Source organism: Mastomys coucha, unplaced genomic scaffold, assembly GCF_008632895.1.
Source record: "Mastomys coucha isolate ucsf_1 unplaced genomic scaffold, UCSF_Mcou_1 pScaffold21, whole genome shotgun sequence".
Lineage (NCBI taxonomy): Eukaryota > Metazoa > Chordata > Mammalia > Rodentia > Muridae > Mastomys > Mastomys coucha.
Genome location: NW_022196904.1, coordinates 148,383,920 through 148,402,389, shown reverse-complemented (window position 1 = coordinate 148,402,389; position 18,470 = coordinate 148,383,920). Strand labels below are relative to the sequence as shown.

Here is an 18,470-nt window from a genome sequence, read left to right as displayed (position 1 = left end):
CACTCCCCTCAGCCCTGGAGCCAGGGCACTCACTAACAGCTACACTGCTACTGTACCTGGACCACTGTGCTATTCACCGTGGGCTCCTCACACTCTGCCACTGGCTGCGTAAATGTGACAGAGTTAAATCTCCCTTGAATTTTCCTAATTTGAAAGTATAATATATCTTTTTTGGCTGTGCCCTAAAATACCAAGGCACCCTGCTTTAGAAAGCCATGATGTTGGGGCTGATGTGACAGCTCAGTGGGTAAAGGAGGTTGCTGCCAAAAACACCATCCTGAGTTCAAATCCCAGGACTCGAATGGTGGAAGGAGAGAATCAACTCCCCAAAGCTGTGCATCATGCATTGTGGCATGCATGAATGATGCGCAAACACAGACAGACGGGCAGGCAGATATAAACACAAAAATGTATCTTAGAAAGAAAGCCAGGTCGTCTCATTGTCTTCACCATCATTTTCCATCAGCTTTTCTTCTGAAGGCAGCTCTGCCACTCATCCTGCATTTCAAGCTCAGCCTGGGGCACGCTTTGGCCTCTCACACAGGCTAGAAGCTAGCAGCCTAGATAGGCTCTTCTGTGCTGGCCCTCCCTCCGAGCAGCCATGAGGAACCACCTCATCTTGCCACAAGAGATGCCTCTTGTAAAGTTTCTAAGCACAAAACATCACATCTACAATCATTTGGAAAATTGAAACAGAACATTGAAAAGCTTTGGTTTCCTTTTCTCCTCGGGGGGAGGTGGGGGGGGGGCTTGAGCTAGAACCACACAGACTCAGCAGGAAGCAACCACTGAACCGGAAATAGCTGTCTCTGCTATGGTGAGAAATCTGTGTTCAGGCTGAAGGAGCTGGGGGTGGGGAGTGGAGTGGTAAGACTGAGAAGCGAGAGCTGACTCAGTCACTTTCAATCTATCTCTCCAAACACTGAGACTCTTAAGCCTTTGGTGACTTTCAGTGGGTAATGGAGGAATCAAAAATAAATGAATCAAACTACAGAAGTTTAAGAAACTACACCTTTCAGTGTCCGAGCCTTATTGACAAGCACTGGGATAGAAATGAGAAATAGAAGTTAAGTCTAAATTGTACCATTTCCTCATTTTTTTAAAAAAATGACTTCAGCAGCCTATTCATTCAGATAACTCCATGAAGGTACAAAATAGGACCAGCAAGGCTTGTCTCAAATGGCAGCTGGGTAGACTAAAAGAAAATGACATTCTTGTTAACTTGTGATCACTTATTGCATACACTCTGCTCTCATATGACTGGTCAGAAAGACACAGATGGGAGTGGAGGGGTAGCTTCCCAAATGGGGAGAGAAGGAGAAAGCAGAGGAAAAATGAGGAAATGGGGAGGAAGAGGAAGGAAGAAAATTGCAGTTTAGAGGATGTTTAATTATCACTACCAAATAGTCAGGATCCTCTGCACCCCACTATCCAACACCAAGAGAGTCTACTTTTCACTCTTGACATCCATGTGAGTAATGAGAATCAGTGTAGGGGCTGGTGAGATGGGTTATGGGGATGGTTCTTCCAGAGGATGAAAATAACTACCCATAATTCCACTTCAGGGGATTTGATGCCTCTGGCCTCTGTAGGTACCCCACACTCACATTTACACAAGTACATAATTAAGAAGTAATAAAAATAAGAAATGAGAAAATAAATAATGAGAGAAAAATGGATGTATTAATACCCAAGAAGCCTGGTTCTGCAGGTCTTCGTGAAAAGTCTAACAATGATACTCAGATGGGAAAACATGAGTTCTTCTCAAAGCATAGTTTTCTTAGACAAGAAGAAAGTAATTTAAAAAGGCAGAGTGAAGAGAAAAGCAGATTAAAATACACTGTATTTAAACATCATCTATGTTTTAGGGAGCACCGAATGCCTCCCTTCTTAGAACAATACAAAGGCCAGCTACTCCTGAATGCTCCAGAAACACGCATGACAAGAAGAAATCTGTCTCCCTTCTTCTCCTCCTCCTCTCATTGCCCTCTTCTGTATGCATGTGTAAAAGATTATACAAAGTTGCCATTTTCCCTCAGTATTATTGGGAATTATCTCCTTTGATCACTTCATATACCTCTGACAGTCAATATATTTCTAAATCAAATATAATAGTTTTATATAGTTGGTGGTGGGTTGAATGGGCATTTTTAGATTTATTTATTTATTTTATGAGTATAAATGTTTTGCCTGTATGCACATATGTATACTATATACATGCTTGCTGAATAGCCTAGAACTGGGATTACAGATTGCTGTAAAGCACCATGTGGATGCTTGGAATTGAACCCAGGTCTTCTGTAAGTGCTCCTAACTGCTGAGCCATCTCTCCAGCCCCCTAGGTTGGAGAGTTTTTTTAATGAGCTCCGTTTCTCTGGTAAATATTGACAAGAATTTAATAACTCACCGATCATTTTTTTCTTCTTTACATTTTTGTATCTATGTGTTATTCTTATGTTCTTATGTGTGTGTTTAAAGATAACTTTCAGGACTTGGTTTCTCTCCTACTATCCTGGCTATGGGAATCAAACTTAGGTAGTTGGGCTTGGTAGCAAGCCCTTTACCCTGTAAGCCATCTCGCCAGCTCCAGCCCTTGTCCCCATGATTATATGTGGTCCTTCTGATCATTCTCTCTCTTTATTTTTTGAGAGGGGCAGGAAGTCTCAGTGCCAGAGCTGTTGCTTGGCATTCATTAGGTTCTGAGCTCAATTCTTAGAGCAAAGAGAGAGGAGAAGGAGGGGAAGTAGGGAGGGAGATTTCTATGCTGTGAAAATTCTGCAGATGTGCTCCACAGCTACGTAGAAAGGACCAGGCTCTCCAGCCATTGTTTGTCATGCCTCTGGGAACTGGTATTTGATCCTCTGCTTGGTCTAGCCTAAGTCTCTAATAAGCCCACACTGCCACCATTGGCAAGTGCCACGCTGCCACCATTGGGAAGTGCCTCTGTTAGGATTTTAGTTGCTGTAAAAAAATACCACGATCAAAATCAACCTGAGGAAGAAAGGACTTACTTATTTTATACTTCCCCATTAATGCCCCGCACTGAGAGATGCCAAGGCAGGGACTTGAACCTGGAGGTAGGAGCTGATGTAGAGGCATCCAGGAATGCTGCTTACTGGCTTTCATCTTATCGCTTGCTCAGCTTGCTTTCATATAGCACCTAGGACCACCAACCCAGGGGTGGTATTATCCACAATAGGCCTCCCATATCAGCCATCCGTCAAGAAAATGTGTCATGGTCTGGAGAGATAACTTAGTGGTTAAGAGCACTGACTGCTCTTTCAGAAGACCTGGGTATAATTTTTGGCATCCACAAGGCAGCTCACAACTGTCTGTACCCCTAGTTCCAGAGGATCTGAGAATCTCACATAGACATATCCAGAGGCAAAATATCAATGCATATAAAAATAAATAAATTTTAATATATGTATGTATATGTATATACATCATATGTATATACATGTATACATATATATAAATATATATTTATATTTATATATATATATCACAGACTTGCACACAGGTTAATCTAGTGGGGACATTTTCTCAATTGAGGTTTGGTCTTCCAGGATCACTTTTGCATGTGTCCAGTTGGCAGAAAAGCAGTTAGCACACCAACCATATGTGTGTGCTAGCTGACAGCAAAAGTGCACAGATCCAACACTGCTCACTATTTTCTGCATCTCTGTCCATATCCCATTCTTTAGCTAGATACTAAACATCTCCAAGTCTAGGGATGTGATTCCAAATAATAGTTCTCAAACATAAGTAGCTGAACCTCCCTAATTCCAGATGTTTTGCCAAGTGCTTGGAAGCTTCTGGTCTTGGGCCCCCATCTAGACAACTACTCTGGGCCTTTTGCTTGGTCTTGTGCTGTTTTTTGGTATTTAGGATTGAATCCAGGGTCTTAGGTATGTGAAACAAGGATGCGCTTCCTACTCTATAGACAACCACACTTGCTCAAAAGCTTGCAGGGAGAACATTTCAAATGTGTTCAGAGTAAATGATGTAAAGGCAGCAGCAGAGGCAAGCAGCATCTTCTCACTTCAGAGGCTGAGGGGAAAGCGGGAACACTGGAGCAGAAGCTGCACTAGGGGCCATTAGCTGCCCTCTTCCGTTTGCTGATCTGAGGCCTCTCTAGAAGGGAGTAGCTAGACAGGGGGAAAAGCTTATGCCAACTGAAATGCCTCAATGTTAAAACTCCTCATGGTTTTTCCCAAAAACCTTCAATGCTGTCCTCCTGACATTTCTTTTCTCTGTTACTTTCAACAGGAAGTGCTATTTGTGAGTAAGGAAACAGTTTTGAACATACTTTGTTCCCAAACAAATAAGGTTCATAGAATTTAATTCTGCAGGAGGAAGGCTTGAAATCACTTGGCCTAGCACACTGATTTTATAGATGAGGGAACTTAAGCTTGAGGTTTAATCTTTAAATAAGGGGGCCGGAGAGAAGGCTCAGCAGTTAAGGGCACTGACTGCTCTTCCAGAGATCCTGAGTTCAATCCCCAGCAACCACATGGTGGCTCCCAACCATCTATAATGGGATCCGATGCACTCTTCTAGTGTGTCTGAAGACAGCTATAGTGTACTCACAGAAATAAAATAGATAAATAAATCTTAAAAAAAAAAACTTTAACTATGTAAATGGTCAGGGGAGAACTAGACAAGGATCCAAATACCTTGATTCACAGTACCTATGCTGTACAATGTCCTCTATGCTCCTAAACTGAGGGAACAAGGAGGTATCTTTTCTATATTGCAGTTAACAGTATTTTAATTGCATTGATTAATTTATGGGGGGCAGGTGCATGCAGGTGATGATGGATACATTTTAATGTGATCACACTATATTTTAATGCAAAAAGGTATCTTCCCTTCTACTTAACTTATTTTTCACTAGTTTTAAGGGCAAATGAAAGAAAAGAACATCTTAAATATTATCAGCAGACCTCAAAACTCAAGTGCAGTGATAACATTCTGTTTCTTTCTTCTTGTCCCTTGGCTTCCCTTAAATGGGTCATAGGAAGAAATTTCTTAAAAACCCTGCACTGGGTGAGTAAATGGTGGTGGCATCCCTAGTTTGATAACTGACGGACAACTCTCAGCCAGTTAGGGTAAGTAGTGTTGTGCACTGATTTTGAGCCTATTTATAGTCTCTTAACAGTCTTACCTGAAAGCCAGGCATTTATATGAAGCCACAGAATAGTTTCCCTGTACAAATTGTTGCATGCCAGTATGTCAGTATGCCAACAAGAAAGGCAGGGCCTTTAGCTTCGGGAAGCAGAGAAGTTCAGAACATTTACTCTGTTCATGTAAGATGAAGCTAAGACAATTACAGAAACACCCTGCGTTCTTGCTCCCCTAGTCTATCCTCTCCCCAAGTGCCCAGCATGTCAGCATCATGTGAGCTGATGAGTGCAAGATGCCCTGCACATAGTAGGTCCTAGAGAGATACTGATAGCAGCTACTCCAGTTCCACTTACCTGTCCCATAGGTACTGAAGTCAGCCGGGTGGGTGCAGACTGGCTGTAAATCATCCTTTCTCTGATGGTTGCCTGGCGATTGTTTTTGCTGAGGACAAGTCTTATTATAAATGTCAGAAAAGATGTCCTGACCCTGGTATCATCATGTTGCAAAACCTCTCAGTATTTCTCTGGTTTCTAAGTAAAATAATTTTTTAATATAAAAAAATAAATCTAGTATTTTGCTTACCCTTTTGGTCTTAGCTTTCTGGGTCCAGGCTCAGGGAACTGTGTCTCTTCTTCCATTTCCTGTGGAAGGTTCCTGTTTTTCTGGGAGAGCTGTGGCGAAAGCATTTCCCATTCATTGTCGTGGGTGGTTAGAACTGCATCTAGACCAGCTTGACCTTGTCTCTTGCTCTTCCTTGATTGGCTGCTCAAATCAGCAACTTCCTCTAGTGCTAAAGAGTCGAGAGGCTGATTTCTTTCCAGATCCTGGGACTGGGGACCCTTGTCTAAGCTGAGACTCAAGAAGGGCTCCGCAGTTCTACCAGGAGACCCAGGCCCCAAGTCCCTGGTTTCTGCAGGTGGGTCACCAACCTCACTGTGGCTCAAGACCATCCAACTCTGGTCTTGTGCAGGGTTTTCAAGAGATGCACTCTTGTGGTTGGAAGACATTCTCTCTGCAGAATGAACCTTGACATCATTTAAAGACTCAGGCTGACTTGTGTATGGGGTACCTGCTAACTGAGTTTCTGGTAGCCCTATTTCTCTGGAACCTATGGATAATTGTTCCAATTCAGGTATGTTTTCTCTTGCTTCCCTGGCTTCTGGTTTCAATGATGAATCTTTTTCATGGCTTACAAGTATGTAATCCACAGCTAGTACCTGATGGTCTTCACTTTTCTCTGCCTGTTTTTCTTCGTTGTATTCTAATTTTGTTTGCTCTGGCCCTTTCATGGGAATTACTTTCTCATCTTGTAACTCCAGTATCTCCTTGCCTAGAATATGAAAGTGAGAAAGAAAGAAAAGGCTTAATTAACATATTCTATGATCTCTGGTCTTTGCAAACAAACACTTAAAACTCAACAAGCTAGTAAATATTTTCATTTTGTGGATCTGTTCAGTTTTCTCAAGCACAAAGAGACATTTCACAATATAGCTGTTATATTTACATATGGTTACTTTCTCTGTCTGCATTGGTAGCAATACTTTAACAAATGTACTAAATTAATTAACACTGGTTTCCTTAAAGGTGGAGAAGGTGTGTGTGTGTGTGTGTGTGTGTGTGTGTGTGTGTGTGTGTGTTGGAGTGGCATGTGTTGCTTACCGTTTGGTGGTTTCATGTCGCCACCTGCTGGTGAATCTGAATTATCTGTTTCTATTTCCCAGTCAATGTTTGAAGGAGAAGATTCATTATTGGAACCTGTTCCTCCCACAGGTGAAGAGAGCGCCTCAGGGTCTTCATGAATATGCAACACAGTAATCTGGTGTCTAGGTTTCCTGAAGTTGGTCTCGGCCCTGTCTTCCTCCCTTTGATCAGGAAGAGCAGAAAGCAACATCTCTGCTGCGTCACTTCCCAGAGATGCATCATCAGGAGACTCAGCTCCTTGTGCAGATTCAGCGCATCCAGTAGGTTCCGTGAGATAGGACAAATCAAAGGGGGGTGTGTATGGTGCCAGTGATTGCTTCAGCGAGCTTTCCTCTGAGGGAAGATCACCTCCATAGAGGAAGTGTTCAGGCTCTCTCAACAGCTCTTCATCAATATTCTGACCCATTGCATCATATTCAAAATCACCCCAGGAAGCTTCAGATGAACAGATATCTTGCTTCCCTGCATCCCCATCAACTGGTGTTTCGGGATGGCCTTCTGATAGAGTCAACTTACTCATGTCATCTATAGTGCCTGTGGAAGTGTTGAGGCCGGAGGCATCACTGAAACTGTGGTCCAAGGCAGCTTCACTTACATCCAGGCAGGTGTCTGAAGCTAGGAAGATGTCAGTAAGTACAGCAGGGCTCTCAGAAGCCAAAGGTTGCTCACAGTCAAGCAGAGCTCTAGTGCCTGTCTGACTTTCAGGACAAAGCTCTTTTGACACCCAAGAGCCATTGACTTCTGCACTGACCTCCTGGTAAGTTTCAAAAGTGTTAGGGTCTTCACTTCTGGTGCCTGGGATAGTCCTGTCGACTGATTCTACCTCTGGGTTGGCGCCTTCTTCCAATGCTGTTATACTCGTACTGTTGTCTCCATGCATATCAGACGGTTCTGGGGAACTTTTTGAAGAGGAAGGCTTAGATGAGTTGTTTATATCGTTCTGACTGTTAATTGGAGGCAAGGGGATTGCATGTTCAGAACGGAGTTCTAAATTGTGTGAGAGACATTCCTGCTCGGGTTCCCAAGTTGGTTCATCATTCATGTTTGGCTCGGTGAGATAAAACTCACTGGGTTCCACTTCAGGTCCCAGGTAAACACCAGTATGCTTCTCCATCTCTTGCTTTCCTTCAGAATCATGACACACGTCAGGGCTGCTGGATGCCTGAGAGTTGCTTTCATGGTCACAGTGAGTCAATATATCAGGATTTTCACTATCTGATTTAAAAGTGAAAGGTTGCTTGACATCCATCCACAAATCAGGTGAAGCTGAGGCCAGCTGCCCACTCTCTTCAAAGTTGCCATGTAAAATATCTGGAACAAAGTTATGTTGGGGCTCACTGGGGCTGGGGCTATCCCAATCAGAGTCCAACTTCCTTATCAGTTGTGTGGAAGCATTGATCTCAGGGAGATTTTCTGTGGGAGTGCTTGGCACATAGCTGAGGTAGGATTTTTCTTGTTCCCACTGGTTCTCTTGTTGACACTCAGTGGGTGAAACCCCAGTGCTAACACATCCATTTTCATCTCTGTGAGCAAATGCTGGTTCTGCATGGTCCCAGACAGACAGCATAGATTCCTGGCATTGCTCTTGGGTGAGAGTTTCTGCAGGAAGATCACCAGCAGCAGAAGATGTGGCTGTTTGCCGTCCAGAATCGTTGTCCTTAATTTGGTCCAGGATTACAAGCTGACTGAATTGATTGGCATCTGAATCCAGCTGCTTCGGTTGAATGTTCCAAAGTTTCTCCTGTGCCTTGTCACCATTACTATCTAGAAAGGATGACTTTAGTTCAGCATTGAAAGGATTAGTGTTGCCTGTGTCCATGTGTTCACTATCATTTTGAATGGGTAAGCCCCATGGACCTGCATTCTGGAATACTGGAGAAGTAGTCTCTAGCTCACCCTCTGAGTTAGACAACTCCTCTGTGGGCATACTGGCATTTGCTCTCCCTTCCTGTGCCCCAGAGTTCCACCACTCACTGCTGTCAGCTGAGAAGCCAAGCGTTTCCAATTTGTCAGGGTCCCCATCCTTAGGTTCAGTGCTGGCAGATCCATGCCACATGGTATCCACCATGGTCCCCGTTTCTGGAGCTCTGGCCTCCTTCTCCTTAGATGTGTCCTGTGTGACAGCCTGCATGAGTGGTGACAAAATCCATTGACCAGGGCTGCTTTGTTGACTGTCACTGAATGGACTTGACTTGTTTTCTTTCTCTATTGACTCTGAACTACCTACAAAGACAGAAAACTCAGGCTCGGAATGCTCTGTGGCCAAGAACTCAGGTTCATGCAATGAATTGCAAGCCCCAGATTCACTCTGGGCAACTGTGGCCAAATGGAGCTCCTTCTCTAGCAACTCTTCATCACCCCCACTGTTATGGCCAGAACCCGAGCTTGTGGATATGATCCTGGTAGCCTCTGGCTCCACAATTTCCAGAAACCCAAGTTCATTTTCCTCTTGATGTCTAGTCATTAAATTTCCTTCCTGATATGCATGAGAATATTCTGAATATTTATCTGTTCCAAGGCTGGATGAAGAGGATGAGGAACCACTATTGAAGGGCTCATTTGGAATTTCTGGGAATTGAGGATCCTTCTGATCAGACATCTTTCCAAAGCCATCCTTCCTGTTTTCTGCAAAGTCTTTCATTTCAGTAATGACTCCTATGTGGGCTTCAGTGGTAAATAGTTCTGATTCTTGGTGAATCTGTTTGTTCCTATCATCCTGATTCTCGTTCTGATGTTCAGCACTGGGTCCATAGGTCCAGGAGGACAAGGCAACTGAGGAATCATTTAGGTCAGGACTTGATGCACTTGAATGAGTACACTCACTAGAGAGGCTGTCTCTGTCATAGTTTCCTGGTGAAAGGGCTTCTAGAGACCTTTCCTCAGTGCTCTGACCTGTAGGATTCACAACTGTCTCATAACTTAGATGACTATCCCATACATCACTGTCCATAGGGCCATCCCAAATCCTAAAGTTTTGAGAAGATTCATAAAGTAGTTTTCCATTTGCTCTTTCTGGCTTCAGAAGGTTACAGGCTTCAGTTTTCTCAAGTTCCATTTCAGATAAAGGCCTGTTTTTCATTAGATTAATCCTATCCAATGTTGCATTGGCTTCACCTAAATTTCTATTATCCATACGAGATTCTTCATGGGTATCTTTTGTCTGCAAATCACTTGTGGATGTCTCTGTTTGCACAGCAAGGGAGTCTAGAATATAAGGTCCCTTCTCAACTTCTAAGGTCTCCTCTGGTTCCTCACTCTGAGGACTGGAGGTGACTGAAAGAGAGTTGATTTTGCCTGATGCACTGCAGATTTCTTGGTGTTCAAATGCATCTGAAGAAGAGAATTCCTGGTCCCTGGGCTCTTTTCCAAAGACCCATGGGGCACCATTCACTTCAGAGCCTACCGCTGTCTCCTTGTCAAGAGGCTCACAATAAGAGGCTCTCAGGCCTTCCGTATCACTTTCACTCTGTCCATAAGTATGGCCTGTCCATGGATCTGACTGTGCAAAGTGTTCTGGGCTTGCCATCTTGGTCACTGAGGATGCTGTGTCACCTTGGGAGTCTGCCCATGTGTCCTGGTTGTCAGGATGAGATGTAAGTCCTCCTGACTCACTGAGTCCAGAAGTTTCTAACATGGGGTCATTCTTACCATTTATTGAGTGCCTGGGATTTTCAGAAGGCCGAGTGCCATGTTCCATATCTACAGTATTTGGTGGGTTTGGTAATCTGAATGATGGCATATCTTTATCTCCCATGACAGAATCCCAAATACTGTTTGCAATTAACTGCCCACTTTTCTCATTCAGGGTCTGGTATTCACTGAGACCAGTATCCCCTGTGGGCTCAGCAGAGGCAGAGAGATCCCAGTCTACCTGATTTGCTTCCTGATGTTCTGTACCCCATGGTTCCAGCTGCTTCACCGAGAACCGGGTTTCAGGTTCACCATTTGCAGCTATGTAACCTTCTGCTTGACCATCACCCCTGATCGCCACACCCCCACTGCAGTCATCCCAATCCAAGTCATTATCCATGTCCGAGATCGTTGCAGTGGACTGCGTGTCCTCCAGAATCACTCGGTTCCATGTGTCAAGGCTGTCAGGGGCTGTCTGGCGTGAGTTGGTATTGCTGTGTAGAAGGGCGAGCTGCTGGTTTGCCTCATTGTACAGTTGCATCATGCTAGGGTCGTCACAACTGGATAGGCTGCTTTCCCTCACATCATCCTCCATGGAAGCATTTTTATCTTCTGTGTGCTCTGTCTTGAGTGAATCTTTATCTGGGCGATGTGAGTCATTTCCTTCAGGCTTGTCTTCTGTGTGAGGCAATGCCCACATGTCTAGGTTCCCAGGACCAGAACCAATTCGATTTCTCTGAGACTGCTGTGGTGATGTTGAAAGAACCTCAACTCCCCCTGTAGGAAAGTTATCATTTGCCTCAAAACCATTATCTTTAGCAATTGGCTTGTTTTCCATTTCTTTTTCCTCTCCAGCATATGTTGGTGATGTGTAAGAGTCGGAGGTGGAGTAGTTGGTGTCTAAGGGAGATGGGACTGAATCTTCTCCTATGTTGGACGCACTGTAATCAGAGCATTTATAGGACAAGAAGGAATCTTCCCAAGGAGCTAAGACATCAGCCCCTTTTTTCCTAACATTCTCCTCAAAGAGGTTCCAGGACCCTTCCTTGTCATATACTTTCCCTGTGGCTTTAGGATCTACCAAGCCATTCTGGTCTCCTCCTGGTAGCTTAGAATTATTCCATGTTTGACCCAGATCAGAAATGGGACTTCCAGATGTGAGACTGTTATCCTTGGAGCTGTTGTTCTTGCCCCAGATTTCTGGAGCTGCATCTTTATTTACCTCAATGAGGGGATTATCTAGTAGGTCTGCTGCAGGGAATGAAAACCCACTTCGGGCCATAGCCCATTCACTTGGGTCCTGCACAGAAGGTGCCTCATTGTTGGTGGGATGAAGATTCCAAGTATTTTTTAATGTGTCAGCATTATCTTCTTTATCAAATGTACCCCAGGTGGGGAAGGACATCGTAACTGCAGCTTCACCAGCATCTGTGGGATTTCCCCAGGGTTCAGGCATTGTCGTGGGTGAGTGTCCTGAATGCCACAAAGCAGCAAAGTCCTCTATCAGGTGATTTGTCCCTTGAGGAGAGGCATCTGTCAAATGTGTCCTTACTGTAGGCGAGTGCTGATATTGCAAGCTTTCTTTCTTCTGGTCCTGGGTGTCTTTGCTGCCCATTTCAGGCTGTCCAAACTCAGATTCCCAGGGATCTGACTTTGTAAATCCAAGACTGTTTGGCTGGAATGTGGAATCTGAGGTTCTTCGCTCAACTGGCTCAGGCTTATGATCTTCCCATGTTTCAGGGCTCTGGAAGACGGATTCTTGTTCACTGGCGTTCCATGCGTCTACAATGTTTTTAGAGTCAATCTCCAAGCCACCCCACCAGCTTCTACACCGTGTACGGGTCTGAGGTGGGCCCAGATGCCCTGTATCAATTGCATTTTGGACTATATCTTCAGGATAGAGTGGAGTTGGCTCTTCAGTTGATGGTGAGATTTCAACAAAGCTGTTCATAGGTGTTGGTGGGATCATCTTTCCAATATTCTTCAGCCTTTCAGGGGAAGAAGGGTCCTCTCCTATAAAACGTGTCAGGCTTAAATTTCTTTCAGAGTTATCGCCTGAGCTTTCTTGTCTCTGGACAAACTCTTCATCAAATTCCACAAGGCTGTCCTTACCGGCCTCTGACAAAAGAGAACTGGAGGAGTAATTGGACATGGTGATCCCCATCTCGCCAAGTCCCTTCGGCCCAGCAGAGAGGTTTCCTTCTGATGAATCACTGTTGGGGAAGTCATCTTCTGGTGAGTAGTCTGCAGAATGGGAAGATGGCTGGGACTGCTCAGAAGCGATGGGTGCTGAGTCAAAGTTGAAGAGGTCAAAGTGTTCACTGTGTTCTCCAGAGCGTTCATGCTCTTCTGCAACTATCCCTTCAGGAATGGGGCTGTAGGAGTCAAATCCTGGGAGAAGGCTATGGTGAGGCCCACCACCCTCCCCCACTGGGCTGTCATCACTGAGGAAGACTGAGCTCTCCTTGGATGAGCGACTGCTTCTGATGGTGGCCAAGCCACTGTCAGGGCTAACAAGGTCTACGTTGACATCCACCTGAGCTTGGTTAGAATCGTTGAGCTCTGGAGGGTTTTCTATGAAATTCACAGAGCTGGGCTGTGGCTCGATGTCAGAACCATACAATTCCATAATGCCGGAAGAGCCCTGGGACAGGGGGGCGCTGCCTGCCACGGCTTCTGTTGAGGATGTCCGACTGTTAGAGACCATCTCTGCACACCTCCTATTGATGACCTCCTTGAGAAGAAGAAACACCTGGTCACAGGTCACAGAAGGGTCCTCCTGCTGGTATACCAGGATCTCATCACAGCCACATTCAAAGGGCTCCAGTTCCAGGCAAGGGTTCTGACTTTCTTCCAGCTCACAGCAAATCTGTGGGACAAAACAGGATTCATGTAAGCATGCAGATGGCCCTTGCATTTTGCTTCTTTTCTCTAAAAATTTGTATATTTTCATATGTATATTATATTTACTTCATCTTCCACCTCTTTTCCCTTCAACTCCTTTCATGTTCCCTACCCAACCATCTCTCAAACTCTTGGCCTTTCGAAATTTTTTATTGTCATCAACACATATGCAATATATATATGAATGAATATAAAAATATAATTTGCTGAGTTTGCTTAATGTTTCTTATGTGCATATGTTTTTAGGGATGACCACTCGGTGTTAGATAACTAGTTAGGGAGCTCATCTTTGAAGAAGGCTCATCATCCTGGCTAGTTTTATGTCAAGTTGATACAAGCTAGAGTTCTCTGAACTTCAACTGAGAAATATGTCTTCATAAGAATCAGCTGTAAAACATTTTTGTACTTAGTTATTGATGGGGGAGGGCCCAGCCCATTGTGAGTGGTGCCATCCCTAGTGGTCCTTGGTTTTATAAGACAGCAGTCTGAGCAAACCATGAGGAGCAAGCCAGTAAGCAGCACCCTTCCACGGCCTCTGCATCTGTTCCCTGCCTCCAGCTTCCTGCCCTACTTGAGTTTGTGTTCTGACTTTTTTCAATGATGAACAGTGGTGTGGAAGTGTAAGCCAAATAAACTCCTTTCATCCTACCCCCACCTGTGATGGTCCTGCTGACTACATTGAGACAGCAGCTCGGCTCGGCTCACCAGGGGTCTGGAGCCAGCTAGGGATTAAGCCAGAACCGGGAGCCCAGTATTCATTATGGACTGAAACTTTGATCCGCCCTCCTGCCTGGAGTCCTCGCTTTGATATGCTCGATTCCTGTTCCCACTTATGTGCTAAAGACATGACTGTTTCGCCTCAAGTATATATTTCCCGTTTCTCTAAGTAAAAATGACACCTTGAAAGGCATTCTTCTTGGTGTGGTCTCTCTCTCTCTTAACCCGCTTATTTTCACAGAAACTCGACTTCCCCGGTTCGTGAATCACCCACGATATGAAGTGAAACTGCGGGCCGGTTTCCTTCACCCACCCTCAACTTTTTGGTCATGGTGTTTCATCACAGCAATAGGAACCTAACTCACTGACTCTCCATCTTTCAGCAGTCATTCATTGCCTGTATTTCCCATCTGGGGGTGGGGTCTTGTGAGCTTCCCCCATGCACATTAGGATGTCAACTGGTAGGATCACAGTTTGGATCTTATTTAGGCAAGCACATTGTTGAGACTGATTGGATGGTGCTTCTCTGTCATATATAGAAGGCATAATCTCACAACAGAGATTCTGGTCCTATTGCTCCTGCAATCTTCTCACCCCAGACCCCATTCCACAATGTTCCTTGAGCCTTAGGTATAGGCATTGTGCTGTAGATATATCACTGACTCCATACATCCATGTGGTGATGCTCCATACTCCACACTCAGATGTTTTCTGCATTTTGGCCAGTTGTAGCTTTCTATAATGATTTCTATCTGTTGCAAAAAGAAGTTTCTTTGATAAGGAGTATGAGACACTGTTACTAGACTACAACTGGGCACAGGATGTGCACTGTGGGTAAGACCTGGAAGATGGATGTGGCACAGGTGGGCTAAAGTCAGGAAAGCTGATGGATCAGACTGGACATATAGGACATATAAATGGGACAAAGCCTGGGAGTTGGGAATGGTGCCTTTAAAACTATTTTCTTTCTTTCTTTCTTTGTGTGTGTGTGTGTGTGTGTGTGTGTGTGTGCACGTGTATGTATGCTTTGTTTTGGAAGCTAGAGGACAACTTCAGGGTCATTCTCAGAAATGCTTTCCACATCCTTTAAAACAAGATCTCTTACTGGCCCAGTGAGAAACTGGACAGCCAGCAGGCCTCAGGAATCCTCCTCTCTCTGTTTCCTCAGTGCTAGGATTATAAGCTGATGCATGGCCAGCTTTCTGTGAGGCGAGTGCTTTACCAGCTGAGTCAACTCCCAATCCCTCATCGCCAATGTGTTTTGCCTCTATTCTGAGACAGTGTCTCACATAACTCAGGCTGGCTTCAATCTCACTGTATCACTGAGGATAACCTTGAATTTCTGAGATTCTTGCCTGTGGTGCTTTGAATGAGAACCCCCAATATGCCTTCCTCTTGCATATTTGAGCACCTGGGTCCCCAGATGGTGAGATTTAGGTAGTATAGCCCTGCAGACTTTAGTGGGGTTAGACTTTGAGGTTAAAAGCCTTAGACCATGCAGGACAGTGGTGGTGCGCACCTTTAATCCCAGCACTGGGGAGGCAGAGGCAGGCAGATTTCTGAGTTCGGAGCCAGCCTGGTCTTCAGAGTGAGTTCCAGGACAGCCGGAGCTACACAGAGAAACCCTGTCTCGAAAAAATTTTTAAAAAATTAAAAAAATTTTGTTCTATCTGCTTCATGGTAAAGAATGCAAGCTGTACACCTCCTGTTCCAGCTGCCACACATGCTGCCTGCTGCTATACTGCTCTGCCACTATAGATTCTGGCCCCTCTGGATCATAAACCAACACAGGCTCTTTCTTATGTATGTTGCCTTAGTCATGATGTTTTATCAGAACAACAGAAAAGTAATATACAGCTTCTACCTATTCAGTGCTGGGTCTACAAGAAGTGTGGATCACTAAGCCAGGCTAATGTGATGCCTGTGCTTGAACCCACGGCTTCACACAGGCTAGGCAAGCAGTCTACTGACTGAGCTCTATTTGTAGCCCACTCCCTTTTTTAATATAAAAACCAAACCATGTCCATCTGTCTACCAAGAAGGCCACAAACAACTGAGACCCAGCTACCATTGCACTCGGCTTCGTCTACCACCAGCTCTTTCTCTAGCCTCAACAAACAGTTAACTTAAAATTTAGATTAGTCGGCTGCTCCATTTCACCAGTTCTGGAAGTTATGAGTATAGAGATGTTTAAAAGCTCCAAAAGCCTTTCCTAGATGTAACATAGCACCTTCTTCCAATGGGTGTGAAGTTCAAGTTTGCAGAACCTCTGGTTGCTGGCAAAGCATTGAAATAAGAGGAAGCTAGACCTGGCCAAGCCCTGATAAGAGTGGCCAGGCAAAGGAAAAGGGGGAAGTGGGATACAGGTTGACCTTCCCCATGGCACCCAGGCCTCCTCCTGCCACGGGGAGCACAGACACGGAAATATGAACCCACAAAGGTACCTGGGAGGCAGAGGGATACTGAATCAGTCAGTGCCAGGCCGGGTCAGGCCTGGGCTGCAGCGCTTGGACATTTAGGGGACATCAGGAGTGCTTTGGCATGCTGAGCTCCGGGAAAGGCCCTACAGGATTAACAGAGGTTAAAATGATGGTGGAAATAATAACCACACGTGCCATGGGATTGGCCTTGGTGGATGGTGATAACTGAGTGCTTACCCACACCTGCACAGTGCAATGTTTCACAGCCATGATCTACTTTATTCTTACAGCAGTCCTATTAAACCAGGGAAGGATTAAGACCGGGCCAACAGCACTCTGCTAAGGTTGAGCTCAGCAGTGGAGCTGCAGTGCTGGACTCTCCACAGTATTACCACAAGACAAAGCGGGACCTGTTGGTGCGGAGCCTTTCTCCTCTGTGATGCAAGGTATTGAGAGAGACTACTGCCTTTGCATCCTGCCGTTGGGGTAAAGGGAGAAGGGGAAGCATGTGTGCAAGGGCTCTTGACCACTCAATCTGCTTAAGTAAGGCAACTTTCAAATTGGATTGAAAACGGAATCTGGCCCAAAAGTGACTTGAAAACTATGACAATGGAAGCTCGGACAACTTGCATCTTGTCTCTAGGAAGTTAATGAGCAAGAAAGGTAAGATCTACCCTTTGCTATGCTTTGGCTGTAAAACATCCCCTCCACCCCCATCAACTTGTGAATTGAATCCCTGGTCTCTAGCTGCTGGTGCCGTCATGCAGAAGCTATGGAACCTTTTAGACATTGGGCCCAGCTGGTAGACCCAAGCCTGTAGGGTCAGCCTTGGAGGTTGCAGGGAAGTCCTGCTTTTTATCTAGCTCTATGTATCCTGATCCACTCCAGTGTGATACGCCATGCCACAAGTTCCCACTTGCCACAAATGATGGGCCACCTTGCTGTCTCTGTCGTGAGGGATAGATAGTATCTCTGAAAAGTGAACAGATATGAACCTCTCCCCCATTTAGTAGCTTCTGTCAGGTGTTCTGTCATTGTGACAAGAAAAGTTAACTAATCAACCAAAGAGCACACATGGTGAGACTCATGGCTCCAGCTGCATATGGAGCAGAGGATGGCCTAGTCGGTCATCAATGGGAGGAGAGGCCCTTGGTCCTGTGAAGGTTTACATATGCCCCAGTGTAGGGGAATGCCAGGGCCAGGAAGTGGGAGAGAGCAGGGTGGTGAGCACAGGGAAGAGGGAGGAAACAGGGTTTGTTTTTTGTTTTTGTTTTTGTTTTTGATATTTTTTTTGGAGGGGTAACCAGGAGAGGAGACATCATTTGAAATGTAAATAAAGAAAATATCTCACACAGGAACTCCGCCAGCCCAGTGACTTGGGTTCCTTCTGGTCTGTCTGGGCTGGGGTCCAGAGCAGACCTTGGGCTCATGCTCCAAAGCCAGCCCTACAACACTCAGAGGAAGCTCCACTCCCAGGTGCTCTGACACACCCAGGATCAGAGGTGAGCAGGAACCAACATCTGTCCCAACACTGGGAGTAACTGGGACCAGCAGGACTAGGCACACAGGAACTCCGCCAGCCCAGTGACTTGGGTTCCTTCTGGTCTGTCTGGGTTAGTGTTCTTAGCAGACCTTGGGCACAAGCTCTGCAGCCAGTCCCACAACATACAGAGAAAGTCACACTCCCAGGTGATCTAACAAGCCCAGGATCCCAGGATCCCAGAACCACAGATCACAGAGACAGCTTGACTCTGAGGAGTTCTGACACACCAGGATCACAGGAAGGACAGGCTCCAGTCCGATTTAGCAAAGGCAGGTAGCACTAGAGTTAACCAGATGGTGGAGGGCAAGTGTAAGAAAATAAACAACACAAACTAAGGTCACTTGCCATCATCAGAAGCCAATTCTCCCACCATAGCAAGTCCTGGACAAACCATCACACCAGAAAAGCAAGATTCAGATATAAAA

General features: G+C 45.2%; 1 protein-coding gene across 20 annotated transcripts in view; it reads right to left on the bottom strand.

The window, feature by feature from the left end:
- The window catches only part of Prune2 (prune homolog 2 with BCH domain), a 254,707-nt gene that overhangs the window by 86,013 nt on the left and 150,224 nt on the right, over nt 1-18,470 (bottom strand). For 19 of the 20 annotated variants that reach the window (XM_031389852.1, XM_031389858.1, XM_031389856.1 and 16 more), the window contains 2 exons: nt 6,790-13,330; nt 5,713-6,460 (listed from right to left, as the gene is read on the bottom strand). In XM_031389852.1, the coding sequence (XP_031245712.1) occupies nt 5,713-6,460; nt 6,790-13,330 (7,289 nt within the window). Of the gene's footprint in view, nt 1-5,483; nt 5,572-5,712; nt 6,461-6,789; nt 13,331-18,470 lie in introns of all 20 variants that reach the window. The other variant, XR_004123517.1, reaches the window with a different exon arrangement.